Source organism: Podarcis gaigeae (assembly GCF_964106915.1).
Source record: "Podarcis gaigeae genome assembly, chromosome: 3".
NCBI lineage: Eukaryota > Metazoa > Chordata > Lepidosauria > Squamata > Lacertidae > Podarcis > Podarcis gaigeae.
This window is the reverse complement of record NC_139680.1, coordinates 83126780-83147347: the sequence shown is the minus strand read 5'-3', so window position 1 is coordinate 83147347 and position 20568 is coordinate 83126780. Positions and strand designations below refer to the sequence as shown.

At 44.1% G+C, this 20568-nt stretch overlaps 2 protein-coding genes across 2 annotated transcripts; one reads left to right on the top strand and one right to left on the bottom strand.

Annotated features, from left to right (window-relative positions):
- Window positions 1-1267: 1267 nt before the first annotated feature.
- Window positions 1268-8240, bottom strand: MAD2L1BP (MAD2L1 binding protein). The gene is made up of 5 exons (XM_083732768.1): window positions 8139-8240; window positions 6992-7704; window positions 5081-5552; window positions 4686-4957; window positions 1268-1877 (listed from the first exon to the last, which is right to left on the bottom strand). The coding sequence occupies exons 3-5, from the start codon at window positions 5163-5165 to the stop codon at window positions 1338-1340; spliced, it is 897 nt and encodes a 298-aa protein (XP_083588894.1). The 5' UTR covers window positions 5166-5552; window positions 6992-7704; window positions 8139-8240; the 3' UTR covers window positions 1268-1337.
- Window positions 8241-8318: 78 nt separating this feature from the next.
- Window positions 8319-20256, top strand: GTPBP2 (GTP binding protein 2). Its single transcript, XM_083732472.1, has 12 exons — window positions 8319-8647; window positions 12293-12319; window positions 12840-13024; window positions 13836-13944; window positions 14237-14434; window positions 14537-14711; window positions 14920-15139; window positions 15839-15974; window positions 16525-16583; window positions 16971-17142; window positions 17639-17803; window positions 18074-20256. Exons 1-12 carry the CDS (start codon window positions 8462-8464, stop codon window positions 18269-18271), a joined length of 1830 nt encoding a protein of 609 aa, XP_083588598.1. The 5' UTR covers window positions 8319-8461; the 3' UTR covers window positions 18272-20256.
- Window positions 20257-20568: the final 312 nt, after the last annotated feature.

Here is a 20568-nt window from a genome sequence, read left to right as displayed (position 1 = left end):
ATACCAAGAACTGACTTAGTTGGTCTTTAAGGTGCTACTGGAAGGAATTTTTTTTGTTTTGACTATGGCAGACCAACACGGCTACCTATCTGTAATCAGTGCCATGGTACACTGTGGCAAATGAGTAGAGAACCTGCTTTGTCACCTGCTTTTACATGATCAATACCAACTTTATTCCCTCTAGATGCTTTGGATAACAGCTCACATCATCCTTTACCACTGGGTATGCAGGCTGAGGCTGATAGGAGCTGGAGTCCAATAACACCCAGAGGACACCAGGTATGGGAAGGAAAAACTATAGCTTCACTTTGATCACAGCAATTGAAGATGAGCAAAACATCTTGTGCAGCTTTATAGAAGCTGATATTACACAAAGATTGTACTTCAGAGCCTTTTCCAAAAAGAGCACATTTACAATGTTAGCTTTTAGTTTTGACTAACAGAGACAAACACAGGAGGAGGCTTAATCAGAGTACTCATGTACGCAAACTGTTAGGAAATGAGCTTTTCAATATGAGAGATAACATTTGTATCCTACTCTTCAGCCAAAAAGGCTTCCATTATTTTACATTCCACAATTCAGAAAGTGTTTTCACCCCAAATTGTAATTTTTCAGACAAATCATTGTTCACAAGCAGCCTTCCCTAGTGCCCTCCACATGCCCTGTAACTTTCAGAACCTGAAGCCAGCATGATCAATGGTCAGGGATGGTGGGAGTTGAAGTTCAAAGCACCTGCGTAGCACCAGATAAATATTTCTAAACCAACTTTTCCCACTCTAATAATCCTGTGGGGATGCAAACTTTAATAGTTATTAGGCCTCCAGTGTTGAGGGGTTTGTGCTGCTCTTAATTATGGCCACAACCCTTAAAATAGCTCCTTAGACAGTAACATTTATTACTCAGGAAAAAGCAGAAAGTTATATGGCTTTTGCCAGATTCTTGAACAATCACAGAAACCAAAGCAATTCATGAACATTGTAGTTATCTACCTGTAAACATAATCCATAATATAATATTTTGTAGGAAGTTCCCCCGCTGGTATAACTTTTCAAGTATCATGTAATAGGTTTCGTAGGCCTTAAAGCAATCTCTTTTCCCTTTTGAATCAATTCCCCAAAAGCCCTTCCTATAATCCTAGGTGGATCTGCTTCTAAGCTCCATTATTTTGAAAGAAAGTTAACTCTGGAGAATATGATAGTGCTCATCTGCTCATCACAGATTTCTAAAGGGTCTGGCAAAAAAGTTCAAATGAGGGGAACCTGTGGCTGCAGCTGATCAGATTTATTACAAAGCAATATGGAGACAGGAAATTAAGCATTCTCTCTTAAAAACGTTGTCAAGAGTAACGAAAGCCCTTCACTGTCACTGGAGCTTGAAACCATATGTAATCATCCAAGTTAAAGTTCATCTCCTGATTGGCAGAAAGGGCTGTATTCTTGCTGTGACTGCACGATAAGCTGACCGTCAACTTCCTCCCTCGGGCTGGCACTTTGTAGTTTAGTTTCGGTCTGAACCAGTTAACGCCACAGTTGCGGTGCCCTTGAACCATAACGACGACACCCATAGTGGGAACGGCTTGAAGCTCGCTGAATACATCTGCCAGGAAGAGCGAACGGAAAAGCTTGCGAATACAGGCTCCTGTCTGCAGACTCTCATCAGCACTGCTCATGGAGATACCTTGCAGATTGATCTCATAGAGTTCTTTGGGACTGACAGCAGTGCCCCCAAGCAGAATAAGAACTCGTGGGACCAATGTCAAACTGAACATGTTTTCTAAGTGCTGAAACATTCCTTCAAGTTCACTCAGTACTTGCTGACACCTCTTGTTGTTGCTGTCTTGATCTTTTGGATTGATTTTTTTGACCACATCTTCATCCTGTGAGGTTAAGGTGGTTGAAATGATGTCAATATTTTAGGTGAAAAGATGACAATATTTAATCTTGAAAATAGTTATTTCACACATTATCTCAAAGTCTAGGCATGTAATTGATAACATGTAGAACAAACCAGAAAGTGTCATAATCATAACATACTAAAATCACTACTTAAATAAAATAAGCCAGTTACTAATAAGGTGGTTTGCCTTCAGTGACCACTTTTCTCTTAACTGCTGCACAGCACCAATTAAATTATGGAAATTCATTCCCCCAATAAATACAAAGACTTAATATTTCTGTAGTGCCATTTCACCCAAAGTTTCTCTCACACCATAAAATCTGCATCAGAATATGATCAGGTTTGGGAACAGTATGTCTGTCCTTTGGAAGGTGTCAAAACAAGTATAAAAGCCGGTGTTCCCAGTTTCATACTAAACCAACAAACATACAACAGGCAAGTTCCATAGAAGATGCAGCCTTGGCTAGGAAGATATAATACAGGAGTTCAAAACGCTGCTTTAGAAAATTGGAAAATGTGAAGTTTTGTCTGCTTAGTATGTTTCATACAATGCATAATATCCCTATTAATGCAAGAGCTATTCCAAGTTCAGCTGTCGTATTAAAGGAGCTCTGGTAGGGGGCCAAAAGTGCTAATCTGAAGAACGACTGCCAGTCAATCAGATCTCTAAGCTCCAAAAGATGCCAAAAAGGTGTAGCTGGTAAGTACCTTAACGTACAAAGCTAGCCACGGGTTAGCCATATTGTAAGTCATTTCTATAATAGCTAAATTTGCTGTTATTAATATTAGCAGATTAGGGACAACTATTAGAATACGACAACTACCTATATGCTAGGAAGTATCATGTGTGCATAGTAAGCTCATGGGCATTAATTACAAGCAGTGAATCTTTATTTTAGGATTTATCTCTTTGCCAGGAGCTAGTCATAATGGAGTATTATACTATGCTCACTACAGACCAGCTTACCACATCATTTGTTATTATTTTATTTATGAATCTCTTCCCATGAGTCATCTATCGATATGTGATTTACAATGAATATAAAACTGTTGCATATATAAAAAGTTAAAAAGCAACTTTTAAACTGTTTTTATATTTATAGTTTTTTAAACAGCAACACATATATATACATAACATCAATTCAGGTCCTGGGCAGATACCAACTGGGATAAAGATTTTAGAGGACTTGTTGAAAGAAAAACTTCTTAAGCAGGCACTGATACACCAATGGAGAAAGCTGCTGCCTGATATGCAGTGGAAGGGAGTTTCAAAGATCATCTGCTGCCACACTGAGGACACCATTACAACATGGTGTGTCACAGGCCACCTGGTAGAATGGTACCTGTAGGATGCACACTCCAATAACAGCACCTTGGAGCAAGCTCTGTAGCCATTTGGCAGCCAGTGGAATTCCTTCAGCAGAGGCATAATGCAATGGTCATATTCTGCTGTTCTGCCCTAATAAGTAGTCCAACTGCCACGTTTTGCACTTGCTGCAGCTTCTGGATCAGCCTCAAGGGCAGCCCCACTTAGTGCATTGCAGTAAACCAAGCTGGAGTTACCAGTGTATGAATAACTGGTCAGGCTAATCCGATGCAGGAAATGCCACAGCTATCTTATCAATTGAAGCTGATAAAAGGCTGTCCTAGCCACTGAGGTTACCTGGACCACTAGTAGCAGAAGTGGGTCCAGGAGTACCTCCAGATTGTGAACCTGCTTCTTCAGGGGGATTACAACTCTAGCCACAGCAGACAATTGACACCATGGTAATGATTCCAAAGTGGTAAAGGCACATTATCAAAGTTTATAATAATGAAACAGTAGTAGAATCATAGAATTGGAAAGGACCATGAGAGTCATCTGCTCCAACCCCTTGCAATGCAAGAATCTTTTGCCCAGCGTGGGGCTGGAATGCACAACCCGATGCTCTACCAACTGAGTTATTCCCTCCTTCCAGTAATACTGCATTTTCCAGCACATGATTGTTGCAGGTACATATGTCAAGAAGTAGGAACTGTTTGTGGGTCCTTGTGATGTACACAGCATCAGTAGCACCCATTACTTCAGAACTCCTGATTAATCCAGTCCTAAGAACAATTATTAGTAGTAATTAAAGCTATATGATTTAACCTTCAAAATTAAATGAAGAATCCAACCACATGCATCCATCCCCCATATAATCAGTGAGGTGGGCTACTCACTGATTGAACCTTGAAGCATAAGTACATTTTCACCCAATGAATCCAAGTTAGCCTGTGATGCTCTTAGCCCCCCTCTTAGACTCATAATCAGGAGTTTAATGAGGTCTGATTGCTCCCATTTTTAAAATCCCTTTTAAAATGCACAAGTTGTTATCACCATGCAGAGGCTGCCCCCAAATACTTGCCATAACCATATGAAACCACCAAAGATAAACTGCAGCTGAATCTAGAGTGAACTCTAGAACACAGGAAATACTTTTAACCAAGTCTAAACCACCCAGAGGTAAAGCCAAGATCCCAATTTGTATTTGTGGTTGCAAGCATGAGGAAAAGGAAGTTGAATACATCCGCACGTGCGGCTTAATAGCCTACCCCCCACCAAAAAACCCCACATTCTCTCGTCTCTGAAAACATGCGGAAAACCGTGCAAGAGAGACCTTTTTTGCCACACAAGTGAGCATCCTGGAGCCAGTGTCGGTTTGATGCGCCTGATGCGAAAGAGAAAAACTCAGCCAGCGCTTCCCCGTGTGCACAGCGTGTAACGCGAGGATGCGATCTCGTGTATGCGCGAACAGCTTCAACTCACCTGGCCGGGGGATTTCGGAAACTGCCTCTGGGAGAAGCAGGCGAGCTGCTCGTAAGGCAAAGGCAGCTGCTGCCTCTGGTACAAGACGTGCTTCATGAACTCGGAGGTGAAACGGAAGCAGCCCTCGCGGGTCACGAAGCCGGGGAAAACCACAGACACCGAGGAGGCGCCGCCGGGAACCGAAGCCACGGGCGGCGCCGACGCCACAGTCACGGCAACGGCGGGAGCGTCGCGCAGTTCCAAGCCGGAGTCGGCGACGCGAGGCAGGTCGGCTGCGCAGAAAGAGAGAGAGAAGGCGGAGCGGCCTCGTCACTCGGCCGCGGTGATGCCGAAGGCCCAGAGACCCACAAGGGAAGGGAAGGGGCCGCCGTCGAAAACCCAAAGCCCAGTCTTACCTTCTCGTTGCGTCGCTCCGGGCGCGGCCATTTTCTGCGCTCCGACGTCGCTCTGGTTTGAATGGCCGCCCTCCCGGAGCATCATGGGAGCTTTTTAGGGACGTCAGTGGGCGGGGAAGGAGGTCGTGGCGCCAGTAGGCGCGCCGCTCTTCAACCCAAAGGAAAGGTCGCCTTTTAACTCAAGGCTGGCCCGAGGCTTTTTACTGCTTGAGAGGAATGCCGCCTCCTTCCCCCATTCAAGCCAAGTCAAGTGATATATATTATCAAAATATGTTGCACCATAGACTGAAAATCAACAAACTCCGTTTTTTCTGGGAGTAAAAATACAACAGTACTTTAATGAAAATCACAAATTGTTGTACTTTCATGACATCTAGTGCCAGCCCTGGTTCTACTCCATTTAATAAAATGAAATACATTTTATGAAACTTGAATTGCTTTTTATTTAGCTTATTACTTTTGTATCCCTTCTCTCCAAGGAGCACACCACAGTTCTCCCCACTCCTCATTTTATCCTAACAAGCCTGTGAGGGAGTTTAGGTTGAGAAACAGTGACTGGTCCAGTAACCCAGTGCAATTCATGGCTGAGTGACTATTTCAATCCTAGTCTCCTAGGAAGAGGCATAACAAGGATGGAGAAGAGATTGCTTGTGTGCAGATGCGATCTCTCAATTCCTTGCGGGGGAGATCCTGGAGAGGAGGGGACTTAGGCAGCTGTGGGGAGGTGGGACCTTCAGTACAGTACAGTGGTACCTCAGGTTAAGAACTTAATTCGTTCTGGAGGTCCATTCTTAACCTGAAACTGTTCTTAACCTGAGGTACCACTTTAGCTAATGGAGCCTCCAGCTGCCACACAATTTCTGTTCTCATCCTGAAGCAAAGTTCTTAACCCAAGGTACTATTTCTGGGTTAGCGGAGTCTGTAACCTGAAGCGTCTGTAACCTGAGGTACCACTGTATCAGCAACTGCTTCATGGGTGACAAGATCTACCGGAGATGAGTTGCAGTGCTCATTAAGGCTGACACTTTGACAAGTCTGTGCCGATCACATCTTTGTGAATGAACTTCTACTTCCACGGTGTGATTTACTACCAGCTCACTCCTGACAGATGTGTTCTATGGGGAGGTGGCTTCAAGCACCTGGTCCTGGTTACATCACTACCCTTTCCCTAAACTAAGCCCTCTTTATCTACAGAGGGAGAGAGGACTCCATTCATATTGTTGTTGTTAATTTTTGTTATTTATACCCTGCCCATCTGGCTCGGTTACATTCTAACACCTATTTCCTTTGAGCTGCTCATGGTTAATCCCCCCAGACAAGTGGTTTTCAACCAGTGTGCCGTGGCACCCTGGGGTGCCTTGAATGGTCAAGGGTGCAGAGGGCAACACTGGCCTCTGTCCCTCTTTCCTTCCTTCCCTCCATCCTCTGATGCCCTCTTGCATCTCTGCTTCCCAAAGACTTGTACAGCTGTTAGTTGCAGCAGTTCTGGACACAGGCTTCGCAGGTGAATGGTGCCTCTGGAGCTGGCCAGGGGGTGCTGGTTGTCAGGAGCTGAGGCGGCCTTGGAGTAAGCAAGCAAGCGGGCAAGGGAGCCTAGCCAGCCAGTCCACCAGCTCTTCCTGTTGGAAATGGACAGACAAGTCCCAGGCCCCTGTGGGGGCAGCAGCTGCCCAGAGGACTCCCAAGGAGACAGGAGAGGAGAGGAGGCTGAGGGAACACTCCACAAGGGAGCATGTTTGAAAAAGGGTGAGGGGTTACCAGCTCTGCAGGCAAGGGGTGACATAACTGGGTTCCTGAGCCCCACAGGGGTGCCACAGAAAGAATGTAGATGTTCAAGGGAGCAGTGGACTCAAAAAGGTTGAAAACCTCTGCTCCAGACAGTCTGATTTCATTAACACTTGTTGATTTTACTAGGATTATAGTGTCCAATACACAATCCAGGAAGCTGCCTACTTAACTAGCTTTTACATGTGCTAATTCCAGATTAGCAACTTCTAACACACATCTTAAATACACGAGTCTGGTTATTACTTCCAAGGAAATTAGCTTTGACACCCCAAACCTTAATTAAATTCTAGCACCTATATCATTATGTTTTCTTCCCCCACTTGCCCCTGACACATAATCATAATTTAGATTACAGTATATGGAAATAAACTACTTCATTGGACTGCGGTAATGAACTAAATACATTTTGGAATACATTTTGGAAAGCAGTTGTTATTTCTTTAAGTGCTATTTAAATGATAATTGTGTCTTTGCTATGGATAGCCCTAATGACAATTAGCCTGACGCAAAGCATCACATTTAACTAAGTTTTACTTAGAGTAGGACTATTGAAATTAATGGACCTAATTTAGTCATGTTCATTAATTTCACTTGGTCTTCTCTGAGCAAGAGCACCCACAGTGACCACCTTTATCCTATCTTAAAAGCGGTTTCAGTAAGCAAATATACTTTTAGTAGTTCCTGGATGGGGTAGTTGTCACAGCAAACAGCTGAGCCACACAGAACATGCCCTGAACTTTCATCTCAACCTGATGCAATAACCGTATTAAGAGAGCAATCCCTTCCAACTGATGCAATGCGTTGCCATCAACAGAGACTTAGCACCGAGGAAGTTCCTGAAAGAAATATGAAGATGTGGCTATACTATTTGAAAACAAAGCCTCGCACGAATGGGGGAGGAGCTCAGTGCATATGTTCCGATTGCATGATGGTATTTGTAGTTCTGCTGCTTTACTAGTGCACTTAGCCTTTCGTTATTTTGCATTTCTACGGTGTGAAGATACATACAAACGTATCGTGTATCTGAGACTGTTACTCTGAGATGAGTTGTTTTTTTTATGTCGCTATGGAATTGCTAAACTGCACTCCTTTTCTATTAAACTGATTTCCGAGAGATGCAAGAAGCAAACAAACTGCACCTCCATAGCTCTCTGAGTCTAAGCAAAGGAAATCCTGGCTAATCTGCTCCTGAGGACAGCGGTCCTAACCTATTAGTGTCATAGAAGAAACAAATCTTATGTCTATTCAGATACGCAGCTGCATAAGTCACCCCATATACGTTGCTGGAAACGGTGGTTCTGCACCCCGTCCCGCGATCCGTCCCTTAACGCCGCCCGACCCGCCGTCATTGGAAGAGAACGTAAGCGAGAGCGGCATTTTATCCGAAAGCGGCCCGCGCGGCGAAGAGGACTCTGGGAGTTGTAGTCCAGCGGCTCTACCGCCCTGTTTCCCGTGGTGCCTTGCGGTTCTTTCTCACGTCAGGAGCCGGAGTTTAGAGAGCCGTCATAAGCCAAGTCCGGGGTTGGGAGGCGGCAGCAGCATCCGTGGCCGGGGGAAGGGCTGGAGCGGGGCCGGGTGTCAGGCCGGCCCAGGATGGACTCGGGGGTGTCGGAGCTATTTGGGGGCTGCTGCCGGCCTATGGGGGGCGGGAACGGCGGTGCTCTGCGAGGCCGCGCGGGCAGCGGCTCCGGTAGCGGCGGAGGGTCTTCCAGGGGGAGGAAGAAGAACGGGAGACACCGGGGGGGCAAGGCCAACAACCCGCCCTACCTGCCCCCAGAGGTGAGTGAGGCGGGGCTTCGGTTGTCGGCTGTCTTTGCAGGATCCTCCTCTCGTCTTGCATCCGATGGGCTTCTCTCGGGGTTTTCCTCCCGCTTCTGCCTTTGTGGTCCCCCCGACTTTGGGGAAGGAGGTGGCAAGCCCCCTGTGGCAAATCGGGATGTGTGGGGAGAGAGGGAGATGCTGAGCCTCCGTCTGGAAACGTACAAGGCTGGGCTGTGTTTTAGGGGAAAGGGGTAGAAGACCATCCTACCAAGACTGCATAGCCCTACCGAATAGGGCCATTCGATATTTTGGACAGCTGGTAGTACTGCCATCGGCTTCACACTCGTAGCCTGGTTGTTGTGTTCCGCAATGTATGCACATTTCACTTCAGTTCCTTGGACTGAAATGTGTGGTTTTATAGTAGAGTCTCTCTTTCTCTCTCTTTCCTTCTCTCCCCCCCCCCCCACTCCTTTTGCCTAATAGATGACAGCCACACTTTGAAGTTTCTCTTGACCTCTCTCTGACGGTGAATGACTTGAGCTCCAAAGCTGTAGGTTTCCTGAGTGTCAAAAGGGAAATAGATACCATTTTTGTCAACTTCTAGCAGTGTTTCTTTTCATCTCTTCCACTTGTGGCGATTCTGAGTCACTAAAGTTGTGCTTTTATTGGTTCATACAGCTGTTAGCTTGAAACGAAGCCAGGCAGTCCAATTTGGAAGGGCTAGGGCTCTCTTAGACTGAAGCTTAAGTTCATTAGTAGTTCCAAATGACATTAATGGGCAAATATATTTAGTCCATATCTACTTGGATTGTGGATGGGAAGCTCTTTAGTATGTTGTTCCCAGTGCTATTTTCTAGATAAAGAGGTGCTGGAACTCACCACAAATGCCTCCCTTGTTCTTTTATAATGGCAATGGCGCCCACCTGAGAGGTGCCGGAACTAAGTTCTGGTGAGTTCTGACTGAAAAAAGCCCTGGTTGTCCCTATGGAAAGCTCTGTCTAGCTCTCATTGAGATCTTCTCTCCAATTTAATTCTCCAATTAAAAAGGTCAGGTAATTTGTTATATGAAAAACCTTGGACCAAAGCCCATCAGAACTACTGCCAGACAGAGTGTTCAGTATTCAGTTAGATGGAACAATGGTCTGACTGAGTATAATATAGGTTTCTTTGAATTTCAATGGCATGCTTCAGTCTGTAGTTAGGGGCTCACATAATTGCATGTTCTTCGATCCTACTGCTGTCTGTTAACAGTTGCCTGTACATAGAAAACATAATGTCAGGGATTTATTTTTAACCTAGTGTTTTCACTAACATCTAGATTTCTATGTGTAGGTGGTCTTTTTTTGGGTTGTGATATAGAGAAGCACTGTTAAGTGAGCCCCCACCTGAAACTGTACAACCTAGACATAGGTTTACTACTTCTGTGAGAACTAGTCCCTACTGTGTGTCACCTGGCAGTGGCAGATTAGCTTGAACGTGGGCTGGACCTTGATGCAGATACTCTAGAGCAGGCATCCCCAACCTTCGGCCCTCCAAACGTTTTGGACTACAATTCCCATCATCCCTGACCACTGGTCCTGTTAGCTAGGGGTCATGGGAGTTGTAGGTCAAAACATCTGGAAGGCTGCAGGTTGGGGATGCCTAGTCTACAGACTCAAGGCTTAATAAAGCTGTATTACAGTCTCAAACTCATTCTGTTATCCTGGCTCATTTTCACTCAAAACTCATATATGCATACACACATATGCCTCTTCAGTTCTTTCATACTAGTGAAGGTTGATCTCTTACTATTCTGTTTCTGTGTCTCATCAAGCGTTGATAGCAGTTGGAATCAATGTGAAGCAAACCATATAAGATGTGCAACAATATTATTAATAATAAAAACTTGGTCCTTTGTTTTAGGAAGGTGAGCCTTCCTTTCCCCCAGAGTGCAGAATTAGTCATTTCATCCCCCCTGAGACTTTAGTGGTACTGTACTTCCTCCCTGCCCTCAGTTGACTTGAGTGGACTATTTTGGGGCATGCCTAAGCTTGTCACTTTTTCTGCATCACTTCTACAGCAGCTTCAGTAGATAAAAGTTAAACAACTTATTGCTGCCTAAAATACATTGATATGTTGTGTTTCTAAGGCAGTGATTTCCTAGGCACTCTAAACTAAGCTGGTGGGGATGATGCTACATGAATAAAATAAAAGCTAGAAGATTGAGTGGGCATATTAGGAGAAAAACTCAGCATTATACCTGCCTCATTTCCAGTATGTAGGTGGTTTATTCCATGATGTTGTTTACTATGTGTTTCCCTTGCCACCAACATTTTTTAGCTAGAAAATAGCAGCAGGCTGCATGGAAAGAACTCTGAATCTGCTCATAGAGGGAGTGTGATATTTACTTCCAGAAAAACAAGATTATTTCAGGAAGAAATGAAATTTGAGTGGATCAGATTTCGTGCTGCTGTTAGTCTTGTTTATTACACTTTCCTTCTGCACTCACACCACTATCTCTGAACTAAGATTAGCAGGGTACAATTCAATGTCACATATCTACAAATTAGAGATAGTCTGGTCTCCCTCACCCCACTTGAGTAATTTTTAGTACTAGTTATTAACACTTAGCTCAAATGGGGTGTCTTCTGGAGAAGTATTTTCTGAGTACTTGGGGAATATCAGAAGTGGCGATCTTCCTGTGGATCTGCCATGGCATTGGGATGTTTTTTGTACTACAAGCTGGTTACTACCGTAGTTTCTTCTCCTTCAGCTGCCTGTCACATTAGTCATTCCAAGCTCTGTGTGCTTGAAGGAAGAGACCAGCATAAGGCACATTTGTTAGAGAACTATGCTATTTGCCAGAGCAGTATGAGGTAGTGCAGGAGAGTATCTTGGGAGGGTGAAAGGAGGAGGAAGAAATCTTTAAGAAACAGACAGTGCTTGCAGGTGTATGTCTTCGTTATTGATTAATGAAGCAAGGTGTTTTTCTCCTCATGTCTATTCCAGTTTCCAGGCTTACTATGGAGCTAGATGGTAGTCAGTTGAACTTGTTTTACATATTCAGAATTTTTGATATTGTTGGTCAACATAAGTTGTTCCCGTTAGTTGTAGAAGCTGAATTTGTGAGTTCTTACTCCTCTTCAAAAAATAATGTCTATCCACAGATTCAAAAACTGGCAGACAGCACACAGATGTCAGGAGGTATCTTGGAGACAGAGGCCCAGTGAAGGATTTTAAGTGATTCATGCAAGCAGAGTAGGAGACTGGGTCTGTCTGAAATACTGACCTGAGATTTACTTTTTCTTAAGAGAATGATTTCTGAAGCCTTCTCCATGATCTGAGCTATTATAGCAGCTGGAAATATACTACTAAAACTCACAGTCAGCTCTTGTGGCATTCGTAAATCTCCTTGTTGTTTTGTTTGCAGAACAGTGATGACCCAGGCAGGCATAGTTCTAAAAGTGCACTATGGGAGCCATGTCATTACAGTTTGGTCCTTTTTATAGATATGGAGCCCAGAACTATAGCATTTAGCAACTCTTGATATAATTGATTCTTTCTAAATCAGGCACTGCTATGTGCTGGCTTCCTCGAGCTGACAAATGAGATGTCAAGAGTTGTATGTAAAATGATGAGCAGTGCAGAATTCACTAACCTGTGATGTTTTCTTCTTTTAATTAGGCAGAAGATGGGAACATAGAATACAAGGTGAGTTACTTGTGGGATGGGCTCTTGATACCAAGTTCTTAAGAGCCATGTGTCAAATTATGTTACGAGTCATACTAGTACCTAGCAATTAGAGTATATTGCTGCAAACAAAACAATGCTATTTGGAAGACACAAAGCAAATGAAATGTTTGGGGTTGTATTGGATATCTCTTATTTAATTTTACTGAATCTGGGAACCTCTCTTCAAAAACTAATGTTAAATAGTAGACAACCTGTAATAATTAATCGAGATCTTTTTGCTATCTTGGATAATTTTTCAGATTTGTTACCCAGTGAATTGTTTTTTCTCTTACTGAGCTGCCTGGAATTTAACTGCTGCATCTGAACTTGACAGTCACTCAGAACAAATGATAAACTGTTCAACCCAATTCATGACTTGTATAAAAATGGTCAAACTCTAGTGAAGAACTCTATTTTTTTTCCTTTAAAAAAAAGCAAATTGCTTGCCCATATCAGATCTCCTTGCTTGTTGACTGTAATCACTCCTTTCTTTGGGCAGCTGAAACTAGTTAATCCTTCCCAGTACCGCTTTGAACACCTAGTAACGCAGATGAAGTGGCGACTACAAGAAGGCCGTGGTGAGGCAGTGTACCAGATTGGTGTAGAGGACAACGGACTGCTGGTAGGACTGTCAGAAGAGGAGATGCGTGCCTCTCTCAAAACACTGCGGCGGATGGCTGAGAAGTATGTGCATCTGTCCTACTTCTGGGCCAGAGCAAGCAAATTGTGTTTCATTATTTCCACAAATGAGCTGGCATTCTGGTTTTGCTATCCCACAGAATATTTCCAGCCTAGGAAAATGCATTCCGTGCACCAAGTCCTTTGCCCTAAGGGTTTTTCCTCACATTACCATAATCCTTTAAGTGCACCTACTGGCAAGTCACACTTGTAAGAAGAGAGTGTTCCTTTAAAAAAAAAATCCTATGTAGTTTCCTTGCACAGCAGGTGCCTGATTCTGTCTGAAAAGAAGCCAAATCTGACTGGTTTATCACTAATCAGTGTTAATACAGTCAGTATTCCTATTAGATTTATTTAATGAGAACTACATAGTTTGCTATATTTGCACACATTGTTTTAACCCACTTTACTCCTCTATGGTGAGAACTTTATATGTCTGTGTTGTCATGTCTAGTGATTTCAAATGACCAGCTGTGTGGTCTGGCTAGTAAATGGTTTGTGATATGTGGTGGCGTACATTTCCCCAGAATCCTTAGTTATTAAATTTGGAAAACTGGGCTAATATCTATGCTGAAATGTCACATGTGAATGTCCTTACCCCCACAAAATTGGCAAGCAAGATATTACTTAATGGTCAGAGATCGATGAGGGCTCGCCAAATGGGGAAGCAGGCAACATTTTCCCTGAATTTGTAGGCTGTGTCCACATGAGGCCTTTCTAAAAGACACAGGAAGATAGTCCTGTTCCATCACCTATTGAGGAAGTTGTTGCAGTTGATGTATTAACACCCAACGGCTTTCTGTTTTATAATGTGCAGAGTAGGAGCTGACATCACGGTGCTACGGGAAAGAGAAGTGGATTATGACAGTGATATTCCCAGGAAAATAACAGAGGTCCTTGTCCGAAAGGTCCCAGATAATCAGCAGGTAACCCACTCGATTCAAAAGCGTTCTGATACAAGCAGTTTGTTGTTTAGAAAGTTGCAACTGGAACTTTGTGTCCCATGAAGGTATTTCAAAGGATGCTCCATTGGTTAGTGCTTTGGAGAGCTGCCACACGTCACAGGCAATTATACAAATTGTCCTAGTGATTTTGGATCCCTTAGTGTTTTACTCTGCAAGGCAGTGAAGGTCTGAATCACACCTTGCACTTCAAAAACTCTTCTATAGGTTAGTTGTTTCAAAATATGCTTGTACAGCTCTTCATTTTCCCCTTAAGTTCCTAGATCTGCGAGTGGCTGTGCTTGGGAATGTGGATTCAGGCAAGTCAACTCTGTTGGGTGTCTTGACTCAAGGAGAGCTAGATAACGGGCGAGGTAGAGCTCGTCTCAACCTCTTTCGGCACTTGCACGAGATCCAGTCTGGGAGGACATCCAGCATCAGCTTTGAAATTCTTGGCTTTAACAGCAAAGGAGAGGTATGTTTCTGCTGCTGCGCTGCTGTCTTGCTCCTTTGATTCAAAATATGGCTTCTTGCCTTGGCTTTTGAACGCTCAACAGCAGTGTCTTCCGCTGTCTAGGTGGTCAACTACAGTGATTCACGGACAGCTGAAGAGATCTGTGAGAGCTCCTCTAAGATGATCACTTTCATTGACTTGGCTGGCCATCACAAGTACCTTAAAACCACTATCTTTGGGCTCACAAGTTACTGCCCCGATTTTGCAATGCTGGTGGTGAGCGCTAATACAGGAATTGGTAAGCTGCATGTTTCCTGCTATGATTTAATCATATTTTGTAACCTAGGCATGGCGCATCTCGTTCAGAGATGATGTGCAGTCAATAAAAATCAACACCTCACTCCTTGTAGCACAGTAATACATATGCCCATTTCAAGCAGAATGTAAACTGCTCTGGGGTCCTGTCTTCTCAACTTGTTTCCTCCCTGCCTTCCTATCTCTTGCAGCAGGCACAACACGAGAACATCTCGGCTTGGCTATGGCTCTCAAGGTCCCCTTCTTCATTGTCATTAGCAAAGTGGACTTGTGCTCAAAAGCCACTGTGGAGCGGACAGTGAAGCAGCTAGAGAGGATCCTGAAGCAGCCTGGCTGTAACAAGCTCCCCTTGCTAGTAACATCGGATGACGATGCCGTCACTGCGGCACAGCAATTTGCACAGTCTCCCAAGTAAGAATCACTTGCCCTTCTCGGCATGGGAGGGAAGGTCACTTGGTGACATGGGTGGTGCAATTGCAACGAACTCGCTAGAGGAAGAGTGGATTTAAGGAGAAAGGTGCGAGTACCTCCAGGTCTGTGGAATATTGCAGTGTAACTAATGGGATTGCTCTCATGTTCTACTTTTAAAAACCTGTATGGATGAAGTCCTTACCCCACTGGCTTAACTAGGTGGTACAGGCATTAGTAGTTCTAGTGCTGCATTATGGGACTAGATAACTTATGCCTCTGATATGATTGCATCCTGAACTGTTGCAGCCGGTAGTACATTTCCATGAGAAGGAGAAACAAGCCAGGTTCTCTCTGTTTTGAATGAACTTTTTATGTTTTCGTTGTATTTTATTTAAATGTGAATTGTTAATGTAAGCCTTCCCAAGGACTCCTGTTACAAGGCAGTATTTAAATAGGTAAAATTATAAAGGCAAGTGGGACTGGGACTGCAGTACAGAGCTAAGATCAGACCTATTTATGGGCACAGCAGCAAGTTCGTGTAATCCTAGATGTCTCCTCTCAAACTTCTCTGGGAGCCAATCATAGGGACTTGTTCCCTGTGCCTATTTACTTGTAAAAGTCAACTTCCCGTTGTGTTCAATAGCAATCGTACACAGAATTGCAGCTCACCATCTTATTTCTTTTCATGTGTGTTGGCAGCATCACTCCTATCTTCACCTTGTCCAGTGTTTCTGGAGATAACCTGGATCACCTGAAAGTTTTCCTCAACATCCTTCCTCCTCTGACAAACAGCAAAGAACAGGAAGAGCTTATGCAGCAACTCACCGAGTTCCAGGTACACAAGGCTCTCTCGATGTTATTGGGAGTCTCAAACAGTAAGTACCTTCTTGTGTCGAGGGCAAGGACATCTTGGAGATGGAAGGATGGTTGCCCAGTGAGATTGTGGCTGGCTCCTTTTTATGGTTGGCTTTTATTCAAAGAAGGGGATTTGATTTAGGTCCCTGGTATCATTTAGTTGTGGTTCTCAACCTGTGGGTCCCCAGATGTTATTGGACTACAACTTCCATCATCCCCGAGTTCTGGCCTTGCTAGCTAGGGGTAATGGGAGTTGTACTTCAACAACATCTGGGGATCCACAGGTTGAGAAAGGCTGCGTCTAGGTTATTTCATTTGTAGACAAACCTAGGAAACGCCTGCAGAATGAGGAGTATTCACTGAGGGCTGGTACTCTGGGATGCTTGAGACAGGAGAAATAGTGAAGGAAGAAAGTGCTCAGGAATGGGTCCTGAGGTACTGTAGACAGAACTGTATTGACATTCATTAGGGGGGGGTGGCAGGCCTAGCCATATAGCAGGTCTCAAGCTCCTGATTTTGTCTTGCTGCAGGTGGATGAAATCTATACAGTACCAGAGGTGGGCACTGTTGTTGGAGGAACTCTGTCAAGGTGGGTGTTGCTATTTGCATGGTGCCTTGGGGTCAGTATTGATAGAGAGGGGATGCAGAAGAGCTTCTGTCTCCCAGGGGAGGACTGGTAGTGTAGTTTAGCATTTATTTCCTCATTGTAGGCTTGGGAATACTGTGCAGGTGGAAGCCGAATGCCTTGTCTCAATAATCAAGGGGATACAATTTCACTTCAAGGACAGAAGTGACTGTGAAAGAGAAACGAGAATACATACAAAGGGATTCATTCCCTGTGGGATATAGAGGGTAGTTGAGATGGGAAAGACTGTAAAGAAGCTGCCCCAGGGTATGTTTTAAGAAGGTAGAAAGCAAAAGCTTTCCCTTTCTATGAGAGCTAAATACATACTCCTGATTTTTGTGCCCTTCTCAGTGGGATATGTAGAGAGGGAGATAACTTGGTGGTTGGTCCAACCGATGATGGCAAGTTCCTCCAGCTGAAAGTGTGCAGTATGCAGCGAAATCGTTCGGCGTGCCGTGTGCTTCGGGCTGGGCAAGCTGCCACGCTGGCTCTTGGGCACTTTGACCGCTCGCTGCTGCGCAAAGTGAGTCTGTCTCCTGGGAGCTGTGGTTTTAAAAAGCTTCCCCCTACCCTCTTGGGAACCATGTGTTGTGAAGGGATGATATTGTGAGGGACTGTGGTTCTGCTTGAGAAGACACCCTAAAATGCTGCAGGCAATATACTCACTTAAGTCATTTTGATTCGGGATCAGGGGTTGGGATTAGTTGACTCCATGGCTTTGGGTGGTTTGCTTCCACAAAAAGCTACAATGAAGAAAATGGAGTCAAAGCCATTGAGCAGAAGGGGGCAATTAAACACTCCCCACACATCCTCGCCCACTGTTAGTCTGTCTTCATCATGTACACACTTCTTATCTTACCCTTACATTTTTTGGCTTTCTGTGGAGAGGCCAGCTTCCTGCAAATGGAAAACTGGGCACTTCATGAAGGACAGTAGCAGTCCACCTAGTGTGCATGTATTGTGGAATAGAGGAGCACCATTGTCAATAGTATTGGTTCAGCTGTCTTGCTGTCACTTAGGGTATGGTGATGGTCAGCCCAGAGATGAATCCCACCATTTGCTCAGTGTTTGAAGCTGAAATTGTTCTGCTCTTCCATGCCACAACTTTCCGGAAGGGATTTCAAGTAACGGTGCATGTTGGCAATGTACGACAAACAGCAATTGTGGAGAAGATCCACGGGAAGGTAGGTCTATTCAGGGAATCATTCCATTGCTTTCACATCTTCATCCTGCATCAGTTATTGTAACCATGACATTAGGACTCCCTTCTGCAGTGCCCTCACCATTTCAGAAGAGAACCTGCATAGTTAAATCCACTAGGAGTTTCATAAACACGCAAAGCATATTGGGACTGAATTGCTCAGTGGCCTTAAACATCCCCCTCATTTCCTAGAATCCCTGAGCCGAGTAGCTAGGCGACTGACCTTGTAACTCCTATTATTTCCCTCCTTCAGGATAAGCTGCGTACAGGAGAAAAGGCTATGGTATGTTTCAGATTCATTAAACATCCTGAATATTTGAAGATAGGAGCCAAATTGCTGTTCCGTGAAGGAGTTACCAAAGGTATTGGACATGTCACTTATATCCAAGCCATCACCATCGAAGAGAATGGACTGGATCAGGGCTTAAGTTCTGACCTGGTCACTTTCTGACTCACAAAATCAGTGGGGTTTCCTGATGTTAGCAATAGGGGAAGGGAAGCAAGTCTCTCCCCACTGTCCAGAGCTGCTGCTGGCCAGTCAATTTACATGGACAAACCCCTTCTGCTCCTGCGGAAGCTAGAACTGCTGCTTGGATTGAGTGCCCCTCCTGGAGTGACTTAAGCATGTTGTTTATTCATCACCTGCTGCTTTCATGTCCCTCCCCCGGAATAGATGAGAGCGGCTGCATCTTTGCCTGGACCGGCAACTCCTGGTTCTGTTGACTTTTGTTGGTAAGTTACTGCCGGGTAGAGGGCAAAGCCATTAGTGTGTTGGACTGCAGCTTAGGGATTCTGCTTCCTGAGACAGCAATAGTGGACATCCATTGCCCACAGCACTCGGTCTCCATTGTCCTGCTGCCTGATTTTTACAGGCTGCCTGTGACAGATGAAGAAGCTTCAGCTGAAAAGTTTGCATTGCCCACAGTACAGCTCAGGATATTTCTGATTAATTTTAAACTGTTTGTTGGTTTCATTTTAATCTAATGGCTTATTGGGTCTCCCCCTCCCTACTACCGTTGTGTGCTGATTTTTAACAGCTAATTTCATTGTGGGGTTTTTGTTTCTGCTTCTAGAGAAAATGTGGGGTTGGGGGTGTGGGAGAAGAGGGATATTTCCCTAAAATAACCCTGACCTGATGGAAACCACTGTCCTCATCTCATGCAGCAGGTACAATCACAAACATCTTAAGACAACTTATTCCTGGGCAGAGTTGAGCAGCTACCCTATATATAATGTGGCTTCCTAGAGCAGAACTGCCCCGCCCCCCAGCTATGACACTTCTCAGTACTTTGCTGGTGGTTTTCTGAGCTGCTGCCGTTCACCATCTTGACTGAAAGAGCGGTACCATCTGGCTTTCGTTAGGAGTTCTATAGCACCCCAATCCAACTCGTTCCTTGGGAAACATGCCTTACTTTCTCAAAGCCAAAGCAGTAAGCACTGCTTGGTTATCCCAGGAAGATTTGAAGTGTTGCTACAATTACTATTACTACAATTATCAACGCTGCCTACTGCAGCAGTTTGTCTATATTGCTGGTATGCACCACAGAAAACCATATGATACCTAAGATTTAAATCGGTCCACTTAAAGCTATAGTGAATGCCTAGAGTTTGCAATAGAGCAAGATGGTCAAACATTGTGGGATATTTTTAACATTTTGGTAGGAATTTATATTTTAAAAGTCAGCAATACATTTCTTGTTTTTGCCTATCTCCATCCTAGCCACTGCTGCACTGAGTGTTCAGCTGCTACAGCCAACATGGCCAGTGAAAACAACGATCCATTTTTATTCACTATAAAACACACACCCTTGTTAGTTCACCTCAATCCAACAGCTGTTTATTCAATGCAAGTACTCTTTGAGATTTAACTTGTAGCTGCGCAACCATACAGCCAGCTTCCAAGTTGATGCTTTTTAAGTATAATCCACAATCATTTATCTTTCTCCTAATCATCCTTTTAATAGCACAATGGACAGTTAACTATAAAGTAGTAGCAAACATGGCCCAAAGCATCATAGTTATTTGCTGATTAAATTGGTTTCTCTCTCAATTGCCCTTTAATCACTTGGATCGGTTCTACAAGAGGCATTTTTGGATCGCTTGTTTTAGAAAAGTCAAAGAAAATTGGCTGCCTAATGCACTCCTCTAGAGGGTTTGCTGTAACCCATTGCCACTACATACTTGTCCTGTGGGAGGAATAGGTGCTTTCCCTGCAATTTACAGTTCCGGCAGAGTTAACCCCATTGCAGACAAACATTCAAAGGTGCTCTTTCTGGTTGTCTTTTCCTTGCCTTCTGTTGTGTGAGTGTTCTCAGTGCCATGCTTTTCATATTCACTATTTGTGGATTCTTTAAAAATCAGAGAGGTGTTTTCATCTCTCTCTATATATAGATATATAATGTACAAAATAAAGATGTTTTATTGAAAAGAATAAAATTGTGCTGTACGGCTGAAAAGCAACTTGTGCCAGCATTGGGACGCCAGGCAATATGTGGAAGCTTTTCTGTTAGTTTTCCATGCAGATGAGTGTTTACAAGTTGGTAGCACATGCTTATCTGACATTCCGCAGTGCGTGCAGAGAACTATCGGCCTGACCACAGCAGTTTTGAGTATAAAGGGGAGGATTGTATGCTGTTGCTTGCTTGCAGAGATAGTGAATTTTTGAAGGCTTCTCTACTCCCACACTATGCCAATAGGTCGCTGGATAAAGATAATGCAAGAGCTTCTGCCACTTGCATTTGAAATAGC

Bases quoted from the DNA above. Each gene is read 5' to 3' on its own strand.
- GTPBP2 (XM_083732472.1), top strand. From the start codon at position 8,462: ATGGACTCGGGGGTGTCGGAGCTATTTGGGGGCTGCTGCCGGCCTATG. The intron at 8,648-12,292 runs GTGAGTGAGGCG...TCTTTTAATTAG, and splicing joins CGCCCTACCTGCCCCCAGAG to GCAGAAGATGGGAACATAGA. The intron at 12,320-12,839 runs GTGAGTTACTTG...TTCTTTGGGCAG, and splicing joins ATGGGAACATAGAATACAAG to CTGAAACTAGTTAATCCTTC.
- MAD2L1BP (XM_083732768.1), bottom strand. From the start codon at position 5,165: ATGATGCTCCGGGAGGGCGGCCATTCAAACCAGAGCGACGTCGGAGCG. The intron at 4,958-5,080 runs GTAAGACTGGGC...CTTTCTGCGCAG, and splicing joins CGGAGCGACGCAACGAGAAG to CCGACCTGCCTCGCGTCGCC. The intron at 1,878-4,685 runs GTGAGTTGAAGC...TTAACCTCACAG, and splicing joins TTCCGAAATCCCCCGGCCAG to GATGAAGATGTGGTCAAAAA.